This window comes from Stegostoma tigrinum, chromosome 34, assembly GCF_030684315.1.
Source record: "Stegostoma tigrinum isolate sSteTig4 chromosome 34, sSteTig4.hap1, whole genome shotgun sequence".
Lineage (NCBI taxonomy): Eukaryota > Metazoa > Chordata > Chondrichthyes > Orectolobiformes > Stegostomatidae > Stegostoma > Stegostoma tigrinum.
This window is the reverse complement of record NC_081387.1, coordinates 27,971,670-27,993,931: the sequence shown is the minus strand read 5'-3', so window position 1 is coordinate 27,993,931 and position 22,262 is coordinate 27,971,670. Positions and strand designations below refer to the sequence as shown.

Genomic DNA, 22,262 nt, shown 5'->3' with positions numbered 1-22,262 from the left:
ATCCTCCCTGTACCACCGTCAGTCACCATCCTCCCTGTACCACCATCAGTCACCATCCTCCCTGTACCACCGTCAGTCACCATCCTCCCTGTACCACCGTCAGTCACCATCCTCCCTGTTCCACCGTCAGTCACCATCCTCCCTGTACCACCATCAGTCACCGTCCTCCCTGTACCACCGTCAGTCACCATCCTCCCTGTACCACCATCAGTCACCGTCCTCCCTGTACCACCGTCAGTCACCATCCTCCCTGTACCACCGTCAGTCACCATCCTCCCTGTACCACCGTCAGTCACCATCCCCCCTGTTCCACCATCAGTCACCATCCCCCCTGTACCACCGTCAGTCACCATCCTCCCTGTACCACCGTCAGTCGCCATCCTCCCTGTACCACCATCAGTCACCATCCTCCCTGTACCACCATCAGTCACCATCCCCCCTGTACCACCGTCAGTCACCATCCCCCCTGTTCCACCATCAGTCACCATCCCCCCTGTACCACCGTCAGTCACCATCCCCCCTGTTCCACCATCAGTCACCATCCTCCCTGTTCCACCATCAGTCACCATCCCCCCTGTACCACCGTCAGTCACCATCCTCCCTGTACCACCGTCAGTCACCATCCTCCCTGTACCACCATCAGTCACCATCCTCCCTGTACCACCATCAGTCACCGTCCTCCCTGTACCACCGTCAGTCACCATCCTCCCTGTACCACCATCAGTCACCATCCCCCCTGTACCACCGTCAGTCACCATCCTCCCTGTACCACCGTCAGTCACCATCCTCCCTGTACCACCATCAGTCACAATTCTCCCTGTACCACCATCAGTCACCATCCTCCCTGTACCACCGTCAGTCACCATCCCCCCTGTACCACCGTCAGTCACCATCCCCCCTGTACCACCGTCAGTCACCATCCTCCCTGTACCACCATCAGTCACCGTCCTCCCTGTACCACCATCAGTCACAATTCTCCCTGTACCACCATCAGTCACCGTCCTCCCTGTACCACCGTCAGTCACCGTCCTCCCTGTACCACCGTCAGTCACCATCCTCCCTGTACCACCATCAGTCACCATCCCCCCTGTACCACCGTCAGTCACCATCCTCCCTGTACCACCATCAGTCACAATTCTCCCTGTACCACCGTCAGTCACCATCCCCCCTGTACCACCGTCAGTCACCATCCTCCCTGTACCCCCGTCAGTCACCATCCCCCCTGTACCACCGTCAGTCACCATCCTCCCTGTACCACCATCAGTCACCGTCCTCCCTGTACCACCATCAGTCACCATCCTCCCTGTACCCCCGTCAGTCACCATCTTCCCTGTTCCACCATCAGTCACCATCCTCCCTGTACCACCATCAGTCACCGTCCTCCCTGTACCACCGTCAGTCACCATCCTCCCTGTACCCCCGTCAGTCACCATCCCCCCTGTACCACCGTCAGTCACCATCCTCCCTGTACCACCATCAGTCACCGTCCTCCCTGTACCACCATCAGTCACCATCCTCCCTGTACCACCGTCAGTCACCATCCTCCCTGTACCACCGTCAGTCACCATCCTCCCTGTACCACCGTCAGTCACCATCCTCCCTGTACCCCCGTCAGTCACCATCCCCCCTGTACCACCATCAGTCACCATCCTCCCTGTACCACCGTCAGTCACCGTCCCCCCTGTACCACCATCAGTCACCATCCTCCCTGTACCACCATCAGTCACCATCCTCCCTGTACCACCGTCAGTCACCGTCCTCCCTGTACCACCATCAGTCACGATCCTCCCTGTACCACCGTCAGTCACCATCCTCCCTGTACCACCGTCAGTCACCATCCTCCCTGTACCACCGTCAGTCACCATCCTCCCTGTACCACCATCAGTCACCGTCCTCCCTGTACCACCGTCAGTCACCATCCTCCCTGTACCACCGTCAGTCACCATCCTCCCTGTACCACCGTCAGTCACCGTCCTCCCTGTACCACCGTCAGTCACCATCCTCCCTGTACCCCCGTCAGTCACCATCTTCCCTGTTCCACCATCAGTCACCATCCTCCCTGTACCACCGTCAGTCACCGTCCCCCCTGTACCACCATCAGTCACCGTCCTCCCTGTACCACCATCAGTCACCATCCTCCCTGTACCACCATCAGTCACCGTCCTCCCTGTACCACCGTCAGTCACCATCCTCCCTGTACCACCGTCAGTCACCATCCTCCCTGTACCACCGTCAGTCACCGTCCTCCCTGTACCACCGTCAGTCACCATCCTCCCTGTACCACCGTCAGTCACCATCCCCCCTGTACCACCATCAGTCACCATCCTCCCTGTACCACCATCAGTCACCATCCCCCCTGTACCACCGTCAGTCACCATCCTCCCTGTACCACCATCAGTCACAATTCTCCCTGTACCACCATCAGTCACCGTCCTCCCTGTACCACCGTCAGTCACCATCTTCCCTGTACCACCATCAGTCACCATCCTCCCTGTTCCACCATCAGTCACCATCCCCCCTGTACCACCGTCAGTCACCATCCTCCCTGTACCACCATCAGTCACCATCCTCCCTGTACCACCGTCAGTCACCATCCTCCCTGTACCACCGTCAGTCACCATCCTCCCTGTACCACCATCAGTCACCATCCCCCCTGTACCACCGTCAGTCACCATCCTCCCTGTACCACCATCAGTCACAATTCTCCCTGTACCACCATCAGTCACCGTCCTCCCTGTACCACCGTCAGTCACCATCCTCCCTGTACCACCGTCAGTCACCATCCTCCCTGTACCACCGTCAGTCACCATCCCCCCTGTACCACCGTCAGTCACCATCCTCCCTGTACCCCCGTCAGTCACCATCCCCCCTGTACCACCGTCAGTCACCATCCTCCCTGTACCACCATCAGTCACCGTCCTCCCTGTACCACCATCAGTCACCATCCTCCCTGTACCCCCGTCAGTCACCATCTTCCCTGTTCCACCATCAGTCACCATCCTCCCTGTACCACCGTCAGTCACCGTCCTCCCTGTACCACCGTCAGTCACCATCCTCCCTGTACCCCCGTCAGTCACCATCTTCCCTGTACCACCGTCAGTCACCATCCTCCCTGTACCACCATCAGTCACCGTCCTCCCTGTACCACCGTCAGTCACCATCCTCCCTGTACCCCCGTCAGTCACCATCCCCCCTGCACCACCGTCAGTCACCATCCTCCCTGTACCACCATCAGTCACCGTCCTCCCTGTACCACCATCAGTCACCATCCTCCCTGTACCACCGTCAGTCACCGTCCCCCCTGTACCACCATCAGTCACCATCCTCCCTGTACCACCGTCAGTCACCGTCCCCCCTGTACCACCATCAGTCACCATCCTCCCTGTACCACCATCAGTCACCGTCCTCCCTGTACCACCGTCAGTCACCATCCTCCCTGTACCACCGTCAGTCACCATCCTCCCTGTACCACCGTCAGTCACCATCCTCCCTGTACCACCATCAGTCACCATCCTCCCTGTACCACCGTCAGTCACCATCCTCCCTGTACCACCGTCAGTCACCATCCTCCCTGTACCACCATCAGTCACCGTCCTCCCTGTACCACCGTCAGTCACCATCCTCCCTGTACCACCGTCAGTCACCATCCTCCCTGTACCACCATCAGTCACCATCCTCCCTGTACCACCGTCAGTCACCATCCTCCCTGTACCACCGTCAGTCACCATCCTCCCTGTTCCACCGTCAGTCACCATCCTCCCTGTACCACCATCAGTCACCGTCCTCCCTGTACCACCGTCAGTCACCATCCTCCCTGTACCACCATCAGTCACCGTCCTCCCTGTACCACCGTCAGTCACCATCCTCCCTGTACCACCGTCAGTCACCATCCTCCCTGTACCACCGTCAGTCACCATCCCCCCTGTTCCACCATCAGTCACCATCCCCCCTGTACCACCGTCAGTCACCATCCTCCCTGTACCACCGTCAGTCGCCATCCTCCCTGTACCACCATCAGTCACCATCCTCCCTGTACCACCATCAGTCACCATCCCCCCTGTACCACCGTCAGTCACCATCCCCCCTGTTCCACCATCAGTCACCATCCCCCCTGTACCACCGTCAGTCACCATCCCCCCTGTTCCACCATCAGTCACCATCCTCCCTGTTCCACCATCAGTCACCATCCCCCCTGTACCACCGTCAGTCACCATCCTCCCTGTACCACCGTCAGTCACCATCCTCCCTGTACCACCATCAGTCACCATCCTCCCTGTACCACCATCAGTCACCATCCCCCCTGTACCACCGTCAGTCACCATCCCCCCTGTTCCACCATCAGTCACCATCCCCCCTGTACCACCATCAGTCACCATCCTCCCTGTACCACCATCAGTCACCATCCTCCCTGTACCACCATCAGTCACCATCCTCCCTGTACCACCGTCAGTCACCATCCCCCCTGTACCACCATCAGTCACCATCCTCCCTGTACCACCGTCAGTCACCATCCCCCCTGTACCACCATCAGTCACCGTCCTCCCTGTACCACCGTCAGTCACCATCCTCCCTGTACCACCATCAGTCACCGTCCTCCCTGTACCACCGTCAGTCACCATCCTCCCTGTACCACCGTCAGTCACCATCCTCCCTGTACCACCATCAGTCACCATCCCCCCTGTAACACCATCAGTCACCATCCTCCCTGTACCACCATCAGTCACCATCCTCCCTGTACCACCATCAGTCACCGTCCTCCCTGTACCACCATCAGTCACCGTCCTCCCTGTACCACCATCAGTCACCATCCCCCCTGTACCACCGTCAGTCACCATCCCCCCTGTACCACCGTCAGTCACCATCCTCCCTGTACCACCATCAGTCACAATTCTCCCTGTACCACCATCAGTCACCATCCTCCCTGTACCACCATCAGTCACCATCCACCCTGTACCACCATCAGTCACCGTCCTCCCTGTACCACCATCAGTCACAATTCTCCCTGTACCACCATCAGTCACCATCCTCCCTGTACCACCATCAGTCACCATCCCCCCTGTACCACCATCAGTCACCGTCCTCCCTGTACCACCATCAGTCACCATCCTCCCTGTACCACCGTCAGTCACCATCCTCCCTGTACCACCGTCAGTCACCATCCTCCCTGTACCACCATCAGTCACCGTCCCCCCTGTACCACCGTCAGTCACCATCCTCCCTGTTCCACCGTCAGTCACCATCCCCCCTGTTCCACCATCAGTCACCATCCCCCCTGTACCACCGTCAGTCACCATCCCCCCTGTTCCACCATCAGTCACCATCCTCCCTGTTCCACCATCAGTCACCATCCTCCCTGTACCACCGTCAGTCACCATCCCCCCTGTTCCACCATCAGTCACCATCCCCCCTGTTCCACCATCAGTCACCATCCCCCCTGTACCACCGTCAGTCACCATCCTCCCTGTTCCACCATCAGTCACCATCCCCCCTGTACCACCGTCAGTCACCATCCCCCCTGTTCCACCATCAGTCACCATCCTCCCTGTTCCACCATCAGTCACCATCCTCCCTGTACCACCATCAGTCACCATCCTCCCTGTACCACCGTCAGTCACCATCCTCCCTGTACCACCGTCAGTCACCATCCTCCCTGTACCACCATCAGTCACCATCCTCCCTGTACCACCGTCAGTCACCATCCTCCCTGTACCACCGTCAGTCACCATCCCCCCTGTACCACCGTCAGTCACCGTCCTCCCTGTACCACCATCAGTCACCGTCCTCCCTGTACCACCATCAGTCACCATCCTCCCTGTACCACCATCAGTCACCATCCCCCCTGTACCACCATCAGTCACCATCCTCCCTGTACCACCATCAGTCACCATCCTCCCTGTACCACCATCAGTCACCATCCTCCCTGTACCACCGTCAGTCACCATCCTCCCTGTACCACCGTCAGTCACCATCCTCCCTGTACCACCGTCAGTCACCATCCTCCCTGTACCACCATCAGTCACCATCCTCCCTGTACCACCGTCAGTCACCATCCCCCCTGTACCACCGTCAGTCACCATCCTCCCTGTACCACCATCAGTCACCATCCTCCCTGTACCACCGTCAGTCACCATCCCCCCTGTACCACCGTCAGTCACCATCCTCCCTGTACCACCGTCAGTCACCATCCTCCCTGTACCACCGTCAGTCACCATCCCCCCTGTTCCACCATCAGTCACCATCCCCCCTGTACCACCATCAGTCACCATCCTCCCTGTACCACCGTCAGTCACCATCCCCCCTGTACCACCGTCAGTCACCATCCTCCCTGTACCACCGTCAGTCACCATCCTCCCTGTACCACCGTCAGTCACCATCCCCCCTGTTCCACCATCAGTCACCATCCCCCCTGTACCACCGTCAGTCACCATCCCCCCTGTACCACCGTCAGTCACCATCTTCCCTGTTCCACCATCAGTCACCATCCTCCCTGTACCACCATCAGTCACCATCCTCCCTGTACCACCATCAGTCACCATCCTCCCTGTACCACCATCAGTCACCATCCTCCCTGTTCCACCATCAGTCACCATCCTCCCTGTACCACCGTCAGTCACCATCCCCCCTGTACCACCGTCAGTCACCATCCCCCCTGTACCACCGTCAGTCACCATCCCCCCTGTACCACCGTCAGTCACCATCCTCCCTGTACCACCATCAGTCACCATCCTCCCTGTACCACCGTCAGTCACCATCCTCCCTGTTCCACCATCAGTCACCATCCCCCCTGTACCACCGTCAGTCACCATCCTCCCTGTACCACCATCAGTCACCATCCCCCCTGTACCACCCTCAGTCACCATCCCCCCTGTACCACCCTCAGTCACCATCCTCCCTGTTCCACCATCAGTCACCATCCTCCCTGTTCCACCATCAGTCACCATCCTCCCTGTTCCACCATCAGTCACCATCTTCCCTGTTCCACCATCAGTCACCATCCTCCCTGTTCCACCATCAGTCACCATCCCCCCTGTACCACCGTCAGTCACCATCCTCCCTGTACCACCATCAGTCACCATCCTCCCTGTACCACCGTCAGTCACCATCCCCCCTGTACCACCGTCAGTCACCATCCTCCCTGTTCCACCATCAGTCACCATCCTCCCTGTACCACCGTCAGTCACCATCCCCCCTGTACCACCGTCAGTCACCATCCTCCCTGTACCACCGTCAGTCACCATCCTCCCTGTTCCACCGTCAGTCACCATCCTCCCTGTACCACCGTCAGTCACCATCCCCCCTGTACCACCGTCAGTCACCATCCTCCCTGTACCACCGTCAGTCACCATCCCCCCTGTACCACCGTCAGTCACCATCGTCCCTGTTCCACCATCAGTCACAATTCTCCCTGTACCACCATCAGTCACCATCCTCCCTGTACCACCGTCAGTCACCATCCTCCCTGTACCACCATCAGTCACCGTCCTCCCTGTACCACCATCAGTCACCATCCTCCCTGTACCACCGTCAGTCACCATCCCCCCTGTACCACCATCAGTCACCGTCCTCCCTGTACCACCATCAGTCACAATTCTCCCTGTACCACCGTCAGTCACCATCCTCCCTGTACCACCATCAGTCACCATCCCCCCTGTACCACCATCAGTCACCATCCCCCCTGTACCACCGTCAGTCACCATCCCCCCTGTTCCACCATCAGTCACCATCCTCCCTGTACCACCGTCAGTCACCATCCTCCCTGTACCACCATCAGTCACCATCCCCCCTGTACCACCGTCAGTCACCATCCCCCCTGTTCCACCATCAGTCACCATCCTCCCTGTACCACCGTCAGTCACCATCCCCCCTGTAACACCGTCAGTCACCATCCTCCCTGTACCACCATCAGTCACCATCCTCCCTGTACCACCATCAGTCACCATCCCCCCTGTACCACCGTCAGTCACCATCCCCCCTGTTCCACCATCAGTCACCATCCTCCCTGTACCACCGTCAGTCACCATCCCCCCTGTAACACCGTCAGTCACCATCCTCCCTGTACCACCATCAGTCACCATCCTCCCTGTACCACCGTCAGTCACCATCCTCCCTGTACCACCATCAGTCACCATCCTCCCTGTACCACCGTCAGTCACCATCCTCCCTGTACCACCATCAGTCACCATCCTCCCTGTACCACCGTCAGTCACCGTCCTCCCTGTACCACCGTCAGTCACCATCCTCCCTGTACCACCGTCAGTCACCATCCTCCCTGTACCACCGTCAGTCACCATCCTCCCTGTACCACCGTCAGTCACCATCCCCCCTGTACCACCGTCAGTCACCATCCTCCCTGTACCACCATCAGTCACCATCCTCCCTGTACCACCGTCAGTCACCATCCTCCCTGTACCACCATCAGTCACCATCTTCCCTGTTCCACCATCAGTCACCATCCTCCCTGTACCACCATCAGTCACCATCCTCCCTGTACCACCGTCAGTCACCATCCTCCCTGTTCCACCATCAGTCACCATCCTCCCTGTACCACCGTCAGTCACCATCCTCCCTGTACCACCATCAGTCACCGTCCTCCCTGTACCACCATCAGTCACCATCCTCCCTGTACCACCGTCAGTCACCATCCCCCCTGTACCACCATCAGTCACCGTCCTCCCTGTACCACCATCAGTCACAATTCTCCCTGTACCACCGTCAGTCACCATCCTCCCTGTACCACCATCAGTCACCATCCCCCCTGTACCACCATCAGTCACCATCCCCCCTGTTCCACCATCAGTCACCATCCTCCCTGTACCACCGTCAGTCACCATCCCCCCTGTTCCACCATCAGTCACCATCCTCCCTGTACCACCGTCAGTCACCATCCCCCCTGTAACACCGTCAGTCACCATCCTCCCTGTACCACCATCAGTCACCATCCTCCCTGTACCACCATCAGTCACCATCCCCCCTGTACCACCGTCAGTCACCATCCCCCCTGTTCCACCATCAGTCACCATCCTCCCTGTACCACCGTCAGTCACCATCCCCCCGTAACACCGTCAGTCACCATCCTCCCTGTACCACCATCAGTCACCATCCACCCTGTACCACCGTCAGTCACCATCCCCCCGTAACACCGTCAGTCACCATCCTCCCTGTACCACCGTCAGTCACCATCCCCCCGTAACACCGTCAGTCACCATCCTCCCTGTACCACCGTCAGTCACCATCCTCCCTGTACCACCATCAGTCACCATCCCCCCTGTAACACCATCAGTCACCATCCTCCCTGTACCACCATCAGTCACCATCCTCCCTGTACCACCATCAGTCACCGTCCTCCCTGTACCACCATCAGTCACCGTCCTCCCTGTACCACCATCAGTCACCATCCCCCCTGTACCACCGTCAGTCACCATCCCCCCTGTACCACCGTCAGTCACCATCCTCCCTGTACCACCATCAGTCACAATTCTCCCTGTACCACCATCAGTCACCATCCTCCCTGTACCACCATCAGTCACCATCCACCCTGTACCACCATCAGTCACCGTCCTCCCTGTACCACCATCAGTCACAATTCTCCCTGTACCACCATCAGTCACCATCCTCCCTGTACCACCATCAGTCACCATCCCCCCTGTACCACCATCAGTCACCGTCCTCCCTGTACCACCATCAGTCACCATCCTCCCTGTACCACCGTCAGTCACCATCCTCCCTGTACCACCGTCAGTCACCATCCTCCCTGTACCACCATCAGTCACCGTCCCCCCTGTACCACCGTCAGTCACCATCCTCCCTGTTCCACCGTCAGTCACCATCCCCCCTGTTCCACCATCAGTCACCATCCCCCCTGTACCACCGTCAGTCACCATCCCCCCTGTTCCACCATCAGTCACCATCCTCCCTGTTCCACCATCAGTCACCATCCTCCCTGTACCACCGTCAGTCACCATCCCCCCTGTTCCACCATCAGTCACCATCCCCCCTGTTCCACCATCAGTCACCATCCCCCCTGTACCACCGTCAGTCACCATCCTCCCTGTTCCACCATCAGTCACCATCCCCCCTGTACCACCGTCAGTCACCATCCCCCCTGTTCCACCATCAGTCACCATCCTCCCTGTTCCACCATCAGTCACCATCCTCCCTGTACCACCATCAGTCACCATCCTCCCTGTACCACCGTCAGTCACCATCCTCCCTGTACCACCGTCAGTCACCATCCTCCCTGTACCACCATCAGTCACCATCCTCCCTGTACCACCGTCAGTCACCATCCTCCCTGTACCACCGTCAGTCACCATCCCCCCTGTACCACCGTCAGTCACCGTCCTCCCTGTACCACCATCAGTCACCGTCCTCCCTGTACCACCATCAGTCACCATCCTCCCTGTACCACCATCAGTCACCATCCCCCCTGTACCACCATCAGTCACCATCCTCCCTGTACCACCATCAGTCACCATCCTCCCTGTACCACCATCAGTCACCATCCTCCCTGTACCACCGTCAGTCACCATCCTCCCTGTACCACCGTCAGTCACCATCCTCCCTGTACCACCGTCAGTCACCATCCTCCCTGTACCACCATCAGTCACCATCCTCCCTGTACCACCGTCAGTCACCATCCCCCCTGTACCACCGTCAGTCACCATCCTCCCTGTACCACCATCAGTCACCATCCTCCCTGTACCACCGTCAGTCACCATCCCCCCTGTACCACCGTCAGTCACCATCCTCCCTGTACCACCGTCAGTCACCATCCTCCCTGTACCACCGTCAGTCACCATCCCCCCTGTTCCACCATCAGTCACCATCCCCCCTGTACCACCATCAGTCACCATCCTCCCTGTACCACCGTCAGTCACCATCCCCCCTGTACCACCGTCAGTCACCATCCTCCCTGTACCACCGTCAGTCACCATCCTCCCTGTACCACCGTCAGTCACCATCCCCCCTGTTCCACCATCAGTCACCATCCCCCCTGTACCACCGTCAGTCACCATCCCCCCTGTACCACCGTCAGTCACCATCTTCCCTGTTCCACCATCAGTCACCATCCTCCCTGTACCACCATCAGTCACCATCCTCCCTGTACCACCATCAGTCACCATCCTCCCTGTACCACCATCAGTCACCATCCTCCCTGTTCCACCATCAGTCACCATCCTCCCTGTACCACCGTCAGTCACCATCCCCCCTGTACCACCGTCAGTCACCATCCCCCCTGTACCACCGTCAGTCACCATCCCCCCTGTACCACCGTCAGTCACCATCCTCCCTGTACCACCATCAGTCACCATCCTCCCTGTACCACCGTCAGTCACCATCCTCCCTGTTCCACCATCAGTCACCATCCCCCCTGTACCACCGTCAGTCACCATCCTCCCTGTACCACCATCAGTCACCATCCCCCCTGTACCACCCTCAGTCACCATCCCCCCTGTACCACCCTCAGTCACCATCCTCCCTGTTCCACCATCAGTCACCATCCTCCCTGTTCCACCATCAGTCACCATCCTCCCTGTTCCACCATCAGTCACCATCTTCCCTGTTCCACCATCAGTCACCATCCTCCCTGTTCCACCATCAGTCACCATCCCCCCTGTACCACCGTCAGTCACCATCCTCCCTGTACCACCATCAGTCACCATCCTCCCTGTACCACCGTCAGTCACCATCCCCCCTGTACCACCGTCAGTCACCATCCTCCCTGTTCCACCATCAGTCACCATCCTCCCTGTACCACCGTCAGTCACCATCCCCCCTGTACCACCGTCAGTCACCATCCTCCCTGTACCACCGTCAGTCACCATCCTCCCTGTTCCACCGTCAGTCACCATCCTCCCTGTACCACCGTCAGTCACCATCCCCCCTGTACCACCGTCAGTCACCATCCTCCCTGTACCACCGTCAGTCACCATCCCCCCTGTACCACCGTCAGTCACCATCGTCCCTGTTCCACCATCAGTCACAATTCTCCCTGTACCACCATCAGTCACCATCCTCCCTGTACCACCGTCAGTCACCATCCTCCCTGTACCACCATCAGTCACCGTCCTCCCTGTACCACCATCAGTCACCATCCTCCCTGTACCACCGTCAGTCACCATCCCCCCTGTACCACCATCAGTCACCGTCCTCCCTGTACCACCATCAGTCACAATTCTCCCTGTACCACCGTCAGTCACCATCCTCCCTGTACCACCATCAGTCACCATCCCCCCTGTACCACCATCAGTCACCATCCCCCCTGTACCACCGTCAGTCACCATCCCCCCTGTTCCACCATCAGTCACCATCCTCCCTGTACCACCGTCAGTCACCATCCTCCCTGTACCACCATCAGTCACCATCCCCCCTGTACCACCGTCAGTCACCATCCCCCCTGTTCCACCATCAGTCACCATCCTCCCTGTACCACCGTCAGTCACCATCCCCCCTGTAACACCGTCAGTCACCATCCTCCCTGTACCACCATCAGTCACCATCCTCCCTGTACCACCATCAGTCACCATCCCCCCTGTACCACCGTCAGTCACCATCCCCCCTGTTCCACCATCAGTCACCATCCTCCCTGTACCACCGTCAGTCACCATCCCCCCTGTAACACCGTCAGTCACCATCCTCCCTGTACCACCATCAGTCACCATCCTCCCTGTACCACCGTCAGTCACCATCCTCCCTGTACCACCATCAGTCACCATCCTCCCTGTACCACCGTCAGTCACCATCCTCCCTGTACCACCATCAGTCACCATCCTCCCTGTACCACCGTCAGTCACCGTCCTCCCTGTACCACCGTCAGTCACCATCCTCCCTGTACCACCGTCAGTCACCATCCTCCCTGTACCACCGTCAGTCACCATCCTCCCTGTACCACCGTCAGTCACCATCCCCCCTGTACCACCGTCAGTCACCATCCTCCCTGTACCACCATCAGTCACCATCCTCCCTGTACCACCGTCAGTCACCATCCTCCCTGTACCACCATCAGTCACCATCTTCCCTGTTCCACCATCAGTCACCATCCTCCCTGTACCACCATCAGTCACCATCCTCCCTGTACCACCGTCAGTCACCATCCTCCCTGTTCCACCATCAGTCACCATCCTCCCTGTACCACCGTCAGTCACCATCCTCCCTGTACCACCATCAGTCACCGTCCTCCCTGTACCACCATCAGTCACCATCCTCCCTGTACCACCGTCAGTCACCATCCCCCCTGTACCACCATCAGTCACCGTCCTCCCTGTACCACCATCAGTCACAATTCTCCCTGTACCACCGTCAGTCACCATCCTCCCTGTACCACCATCAGTCACCATCCCCCCTGTACCACCATCAGTCACCATCCCCCCTGTTCCACCATCAGTCACCATCCTCCCTGTACCACCGTCAGTCACCATCCCCCCTGTTCCACCATCAGTCACCATCCTCCCTGTACCACCGTCAGTCACCATCCCCCCTGTAACACCGTCAGTCACCATCCTCCCTGTACCACCATCAGTCACCATCCTCCCTGTACCACCATCAGTCACCATCCCCCCTGTACCACCGTCAGTCACCATCCCCCCTGTTCCACCATCAGTCACCATCCTCCCTGTACCACCGTCAGTCACCATCCCCCCGTAACACCGTCAGTCACCATCCTCCCTGTACCACCATCAGTCACCATCCTCCCTGTACCACCGTCAGTCACCATCCTCCCTGTACCACCATCAGTCACCATCCTCCCTGTACCACCGTCAGTCACCATCCTCCCTGTACCACCATCAGTCACCATCCTCCCTGTACCACCGTCAGTCACCGTCCTCCCTGTACCACCGTCAGTCACCATCCTCCCTGTACCACCGTCAGTCACCATCCTCCCTGTACCACCGTCAGTCACCATCCTCCCTGTACCACCGTCAGTCACCATCCCCCCTGTACCACCGTCAGTCACCATCCTCCCTGTACCACCATCAGTCACCATCCTCCCTGTACCACCGTCAGTCACCATCCTCCCTGTACCACCATCAGTCACCATCTTCCCTGTTCCACCATCAGTCACCATCCTCCCTGTACCACCATCAGTCACCATCCTCCCTGTACCACCGTCAGTCACCATCCTCCCTGTTCCACCATCAGTCACCATCCTCCCTGTACCACCGTCAGTCACCATCCTCCCTGTACCACCATCAGTCACCATCCTCCCTGTACCACCGTCAGTCACCATCCCCCCTGTACCACCATCAGTCACCATCCCCCCTGTTCCACCATCAGTCACCATCCTCCCTGTACCACCGTCAGTCACCATCCCCCCTGTTCCACCATCAGTCACCATCCTCCCTGTACCACCGTCAGTCACCATCCCCCCTGTAACACCGTCAGTCACCATCCTCCCTGTACCACCATCAGTCACCATCCTCCCTGTACCACCATCAGTCACCATCCCCCCTGTACCACCGTCAGTCACCATCCTCCCTGTTCCACCATCAGTCACCATCCTCCCTGTACCACCGTCAGTCACCATCCTCCCTGTACCACCATCAGTCACCGTCCTCCCTGTACCACCATCAGTCACCATCCTCCCTGTACCACCGTCAGTCACCATCCCCCCTGTACCACCATCAGTCACCGTCCTCCCTGTACCACCATCAGTCACAATTCTCCCTGTACCACCGTCAGTCACCATCCTCCCTGTACCACCATCAGTCACCATCCCCCCTGTACCACCATCAGTCACCATCCCCCCTGTTCCACCATCAGTCACCATCCTCCCTGTACCACCGTCAGTCACCATCCCCCCTGTTCCACCATCAGTCACCATCCTCCCTGTACCACCGTCAGTCACCATCCCCCCTGTAACACCGTCAGTCACCATCCTCCCTGTACCACCATCAGTCACCATCCTCCCTGTACCACCATCAGTCACCATCCCCCCTGTACCACCGTCAGTCACCATCCCCCCTGTTCCACCATCAGTCACCATCCTCCCTGTACCACCGTCAGTCACCATCCCCCCGTAACACCGTCAGTCACCATCCTCCCTGTACCACCATCAGTCACCATCCTCCCTGTACCACCGTCAGTCACCATCCTCCCTGTACCACCATCAGTCACCATCCCCCCTGTACCACCGTCAGTCACCATCCCCCCTGTACCACCATCAGTCACCATCCTCCCTGTACCACCGTCAGTCACCATCCTCCCTGTACCACCATCAGTCACCATCCTCCCTGTACCACCGTCAGTCACCGTCCTCCCTGTACCACCGTCAGTCACCATCCTCCCTGTACCACCGTCAGTCACCATCCTCCCTGTACCACCGTCAGTCACCATCCTCCCTGTACCACCGTCAGTCACCATCCCCCCTGTACCACCGTCAGTCACCATCCTCCCTGTACCACCGTCAGTCACCATCCTCCCTGTACCACCATCAGTCACCATCTTCCCTGTTCCACCATCAGTCACCATCCTCCCTGTACCACCATCAGTCACCATCCTCCCTGTACCACCGTCAGTCACCATCCTCCCTGTTCCACCATCAGTCACCATCCTCCCTGTACCACCGTCAGTCACCATCCTCCCTGTACCACCATCAGTCACCATCCTCCCTGTACCACCGTCAGTCACCATCCCCCCTGTACCACCATCAGTCACCATCCCCCCTGTACCACCATCAGTCACCATCCCCCCTGTACCACCATCAGTCACGATTCTCCTTGTACTGCCGTCACGGCCCGGGCACCATAAGTCACCGTTGTCTCTGTACCTCTGGACCACCTGTACCCACGCTCTGTGCTTTCGAAGGTACTTTATTCCTCGCCTCCTGGTGATGGATGACCTTCAGTTTCCAGCTGCCTTTCTGAAAGACTACTTCCATCCTCTGTTAGACCTGCCATTGCACATCTCTCTCTCTCTCTCCCTCTCTCTCTGTTTCTCTCTGTCTCTCTCTGTGTGTCTCTTTCTCTCTGTCTGTGTGTGTCTCTCTCTCTCTCACACACACACCGTCTCTCTCTCTCTCTCTCTCCCTCTCTGTCTCTTTCCCTCTCTCTCTCTCTCTGCGTCTCTCTCTCTCTCTCAACACACACACCGTCTCTCTCTCTGTCTCTCTTTGTGTGTCTCTTTCTCTGTGTGTGTGTGTGTGTGTGTGTGTGTGTGTGTGTGTGTGTGTGTGTGTGTCTCTCTCTCTCACACACACACTGTCTCTCTGTCTCTCTTTCTCTCTTTCTCTGTCTGTGTGTCTCTCTCTCTCACACACACTGTCTCTCTGTCTCTCTCTCTCTTTCTCTCTCTCTCTGTGTCTCTCTCTCTCACACACACTGTCTCTCTCTCTCTCTCTCTGTGTCTCTCTCTCTCACACACACTGTCTCTCTCTCTGTCTCTCTCTGTCTCTGTTGTTTCCACTGGAGTGAGCCAGCTGCTGCCGCTGGTATTCCTACGTGCACACGGGCCAGGATATTTTCACCCTGTACTTCGGTAAAAGCGAACAAGCTGTTTTCTTCCTGAATTGTTTGCTGTCTGTATGAGAGCACCATATTCCAGCCACATTCACAAGTTTGGCGACTTTAACAATAAGTTCTTACTGTCAAAACCTCAGTATTTCCTACATTGTACTCCGCCTCTCCTTTAAGGCATCTGTATGTCTTTGTAGTCCCTTTTGCATCCTCCTCAGAGCTTACCTTTCTGCCTGGCTTTGTACCATTAGCTAACTCAGGCACATTACTGTCTGCCTCTTCGCCTCAGTGATGAATGTAGGTTCTGAAATAGCTGAAGCTCCACCATTTATCCGAGAGCCATACAGCACAGACACAGACCCTTCCGTCCAACCAGCCCGTGCCCACCATAATCCCAAACTAAACTCCTGGCCCATATCCCTCCAAACCTTTCCTATTCATATGTCCATCTAAATGCCTTTTAAATGTTGTAACTGTACCCACGCCCACCCCTTCATCAGGACGTCCATTCCACACACAATCCCCTCCCTGTGTATAAAATAAAATCGCACCTCATCTCTTTTAAAATCCTTTTCGTCTCACCTTAAACATACGCCCCTAGCTTTGCAATACCCCACCCTGGGGAATAGACCCCCGCTATTCACTTTACCCACACCCCTCATGATTTTAAAACCTCCATTACGTCACTCCTTAATCTCCTTCGCTCCAGTGGGAAATGTCCCAGCCGTTCTTTACAACTCAAACCCCGTTCCCAGAAACATCCTAGTAAATCTCCTGTGAACCCTATGCTTGGTACTATCCTTCCTATAACAGGAGACCAGAACTGGTCACAGTGCTCCAGAAGAGGCCTCACCAATGTCCTGTACAACCTCAATATAATGTCCTTGTAACAGTTACAGCCTATTAACTTGTTAATGCCTCATTTATCCCTGCCCTTTGTGCCCTCTGCACTAACTAATCCTTTATCCGTACCAACGAGTTACGCAAGTAATCATTTTGTTATAACAATAGAACAAGTGGCAAAACATGATTCTGAATTAATAATGTGCAGACTTAAAACTAAACATAATTTTAGAACAGAGGACATAGGAACGGTACGGCACACGACTGGGCCCTTTGGGCCACGATGTTGTATCGAACATGATGCCAAATGAAACTAATCCCTTCTGCCTGCCCTTGGTTCATATCCCTCTTTTCGTTGCTTGTCTAAAAGCCCCGTAAATGCTCCTATTGTAGCTGCCTCCACCCCCACCCCCGGCAGTGCGTTCCACACCCCTACCACCCTCTGTAAAAAACCATGCCCCACACCTCTCCTTTGAACTTTCCCCCTCTCGCCTTAAGTGCATGCTCACATTTCAACTGTGGGGAGAAGATTCTGACCATCAACCCTCTCTGTGCATCTCATCATTTTATAGACTTCTGTCAGGTCTCCCCTCAGCCTCCGCTGCTCCAGAGAAAACAACCCGGGTTTTTCTAGTCTGTCCTTATAGCTCAGCCCCTCTAACCCAGGCAGCATCCTGGTAAAATCCCTTCTGCACCTTCTCCAAGCTCTCCACATCCTTCCTGTAATGTGGTGACCAGAATTCTTCTGAAGGGTCCAGATCTGAAACGTCAGCTTTCCTGCTCCTCTGATGCTGTGTTCATCCAGCTGTACACCATGTTATCTCTGATTCTCCAGCATCGGCAGTTCCTACTAGATCTTTGAATTGCAGTGTTGTTTTTAACTTCCAATCCTTCGAAAACTGAAGGATTTTTGGAAAATCAATGTCAGCATACTGGCCATTTTTGCAGATATGTCACAGAACCTTGGGGCGGAGGTGGCAAACTCTTGGCAATTTGTCTGATTTTATTCCTTTTGAGATTCCATAGAATCCTTACAGTGTGGGAGCAGGCCGGTCGACCTAACAAGCCCACACTGACCCTCCAAAAAGTATCCCACCCAATCACACCCACCCCCCCCTCCAATCCCTGTAGCCTTGCATTTCCCAGGGTAACCTGCTTAACGTACACATCCCTGGGCACTATGGGACAATTTAGCACGGCCAACCCACCCTAACCTGCACAACCCTGGGCACTATGGGACAATTTAGCACGGCCAGTCCACCCTAACCTGCACATCCCTGGGCACTATGGGACAATTTAGCACGGCCAATCCCACCCTAACCCGCACATCCCTGGACACTATGGGATAATTTAGCACGGCCAATCCCACCCTAACCCGCACATCACTGGGCACTATGGGACAATTTAGCACGGCCAATCCACCCTAAGCTGCACATCCCTGGGCACTATGGGACAATTTAGCACGGCCAACCCACCCTAACCTGCACATCCCTGGACACTATGGGACAATTTAGCACGGCCAATCCACCCTAACCTGCACATCCCTGGGCACTATGGGACAATTTAGCACGGCCAATCCACCCTAACCTGCACATCCCTGGGCACTACGGGACAATTTAGCACGGCCAATCCCACCCTAACCTGCACATCCCTGGGCACTACGGGACAATTTAGCACGGCCAATCCACCCTAACCTGCACATCCCTGGGCACTACGGGACAATTTAGCACGGCCAATCCACCCTAACCTGCACATCCCTGGGCACTACGGGACAATTTAGCACGGCCAATCCACCCTAACCCGCACATCCCTGGGCACTATGGGACAATTTCCCATGGCCAATCCCACCCTAATCTGTACATCTTTGGACTGTGGGAGGAAACCCACGCAGACACAGGGAAAATGTGCAAACTCCACACAGACCATCGCCCGAGGCTGGAATCGAACCTGGGTCCCTGACGCTGTGAGGCAGCAGCGCTAACCACTGAGCCACCGTGCCACCCCATGACTCATTTCCTTGGTGCTGCTTCTTCTGAATTGTTCTGTTATTAAATATCTTAGTTTGCTCTGTTTTTGGTCTATAACTTGTGTTTTTAATGTGAAAGCCAGCAATGAAGGTTTGTTCCGTTATGATTGGCATTTATTCATTCCCCAAGATGACTTTTCTTGCTCCTGTTTCTCATGGATCCATGGTTTACTTTAGTTACTCCCTTCCTTTTTATTTGTTTGCTAAAACACTGTTCTTGTTTTCCTCGTTAGTTTAGTCTGGTTTGTTTCTCATCAATTATTTTTTGGTGGCCCTTTGCTGTTCTAAAACACTCCCAACACTCAGACTTATTGCTTTTTCTCTTTATCACATGGAGCATTTTGCTTTCATCTGACACTATCTTTGACCTCCTCAGGAGGCCACAGATTTACCTTTGTCGCTGAGCTTTTGCTTTTCAATAGAACATATCTTTGTTGAACAATTTTGAATTTTTAAAAAATATTTCCCACTTTATTTACAACACTTCAATTAAAGTCTATTTGCCTGATTAATCTTAAACAACCCCCATACCTCTGTAACGGGCTTTGGTCAAACCTATCTTACAATCAGAACCTAGGATCTTATCAAAGCTGATGTGCATGTTATTGTTTTGTGATTACTATTTCCTAGTGGATCTTCTCCTACGGCATTATAGGAAGTGCTCACTTGGAATCAGACGCATAGGGAAAAAATGAGAAAGATTAGCCTGTTAGATCTGATGAGCCCACTCCTCCCACCACAGTTATGAGTGAAGCATTAAATCCCACGGGAATCAACGTTAAAACTGGAGTTCGGTTCCACCAACTGATTCTTGCGATACAAGAACGTTAATGCATTATACCGTTTTCCTGTAAGCTGAAATATAGTAATTTAAATTGCCAAGTTAAATAATGGTTAAAATATGATATGCGTTATTTTGTACTTATAAAATTAACTCGCTTTCCTTGCTGTGGTGGAGCTGATAAATAACAACATAGTATAAAATGAACCCTGGGGTCTGCATTGACCGCGCTCCCACTGTGATTTGCATTCCCAGAGGAAAACACCTACCTGTACACAGTGGATATTTCAGCCGATGGGAGCACATACGCCACAGCTGGTAGCAACAGGGGCATCAAGATATACGATACCAGAACCAACCAGGTAAGCCCACTGTGAGCCACGTCTGTGAGATCTGTGGTGATCCAATTGTAGCCGTGTGAGAAATACGGTGCAGGAAGGTCGGGAAAGTGCTCCACACCACCACCTTTCGATCCCTCCACGCAGTCTTTGGCACCCATCCCAAACACTGAGCGGGCAAGGGAACGGTCTTTGCTTACTGTCCCACCCAGCATGCGGTTGTGCAGCGCAGCATTGGAGCAGCATGGCCGTTATCAACCTGCCTGACCTGCAGGAGGCTGCCAGTGGGACTAGAACCTGCAGAATGTGAGCAGAAGGGCTGCTCGCACACTCCATGTGACAGCATCTCTGATCACCGAGGCTGGGCAAGGGGTGCTGTCCAACAATGTGTGTTGTTTCCCCTCCCTCCCACTGTGCGCAATACCCCGAGCTCCACCCCCCTGAATTTGTCTGTCTGCACGTCCTGTCCGTCCTCAGGTGATCAACATTTTGGAGCCTGCAGATTATGTGACGAGTGGGAAGGAGCTGAACCCAATCGATGGTCACACAAGGCGCATCTTTGCTGTTCGGTTCCATCCCGAGGAGCGACACATTTTCGTATCAGGAGGTTGGGATGACTCCATCAAGGTGGGTCGGACATGGTGGGAGGATGAGGGGGGGGATGCTGTTTGGGGAGGAACAGGGGGTATGACTGAGCTCCACCACCGGCCCACGCCACCCAACCTCACCTCCCCATCGTGTCCTGCCCACTATTGCCCCCCACACTGTGTCACTTTGAGATAGTAAGGCAAGAGTCTTGTCCCATTGACCAATTCCAAACAGTCTGTGTTAGAGAGAGCACGAGTGCGAGAGAGAGAGTGTGGGAGGGAGGGAGGGGGGATCATCAGGGAGGGGGTTCAGTGGGGAAGGGGGAGAGGAACGAGAGGAGAGGGAAGGGGTCGGCAGGGGAGAGAGGGAGGAAGCGGGGAAGGGAGGGTGTCAGTGAGGGAATGGGAAAGGGAGGGGGCGAGGAAGGGGTTTGGTGGGGGAGAAGGAGGATGAGGAAGGGGTTTGGTGGGGAAGGGGGAGAGGGAGGGGGTGAGGGAGGGTTTTGGTGGGGAAGGGGGAGAGGGAGGGGGCAAGGGAGGGTTTTGGTGGGGAAGGGGGAGAGGGAGGGGGCGAGGGAGAGGTTTGGTGGGGAAGAGGGAGACGGAGGGGGCAAGGGAGGGGTTTGGTGGGGACGGGGGAGACGGAGGGGGCGAGGGAGGCATTTGGTGGGGACGGGGGAGACGGAGGGGGTGAGGGAGGCATTTGGTGGGGACGGGGGGAGACGGAGGGGGTGAGGGAGGCATTTGGTGGGGACGGGGGGAGACGGAGGGGGTGAGGGAGGCGTTTGGTGGGGACGAGGGAAATGGAGGGGGCAAAGGAGGGGTTTGGTGGGGTCGGGCGAGACGGAGAGACAGTGCACAGTGTAACTACTACTCTTGTCAATTGTACTGGGTGAATTGTCAGCTCCCTTCCCTCTCTCGCTCTCTGTTTCTCTTGCAATCTCTCGCCCAGGATTGAGTTTCTTTCTCTGAGCTGATCCTCCCCCCTACCTGGTCCAGAGCAGGTGTTGGAGGGACTGCAGAAACAGATGTTGTTGGAAAAATTCAGCAGGTCTGGCAGCATCTGTGGAGAGAAATCAGCGTTAACGTTTCAGGTCCGGTCACCCTTCCTGATGGTAGCTAAGAAATGGTTGGTTTATATGCAGAAGATAGGGTTGGGGAGGAGGAGGAGGTAAGGAGTGAACGATAGGTGGGGATAGAGCTCAAAGAGAGAGAAAGACAGTTGGACAAAGGAGC

At 56.1% G+C, this 22,262-nt stretch overlaps 1 protein-coding gene across 5 annotated transcripts in view; it reads left to right on the top strand.

Annotated features, from left to right (window-relative positions):
• The window catches only part of LOC125446485 (uncharacterized), a 43,797-nt gene that overhangs the window by 13,709 nt on the left and 7,826 nt on the right, over positions 1-22,262 (top strand). For all 5 annotated transcript variants that reach the window (XM_059639388.1, XM_059639389.1, XM_059639387.1 and 2 more), the window contains exons 4-5: positions 20,357-20,463; positions 20,917-21,066. In XM_059639388.1, coding sequence (XP_059495371.1) covers positions 20,357-20,463; positions 20,917-21,066 — 257 coding nt within the window. The remainder of the gene's footprint in view (positions 1-20,356; positions 20,464-20,916; positions 21,067-22,262) is intronic.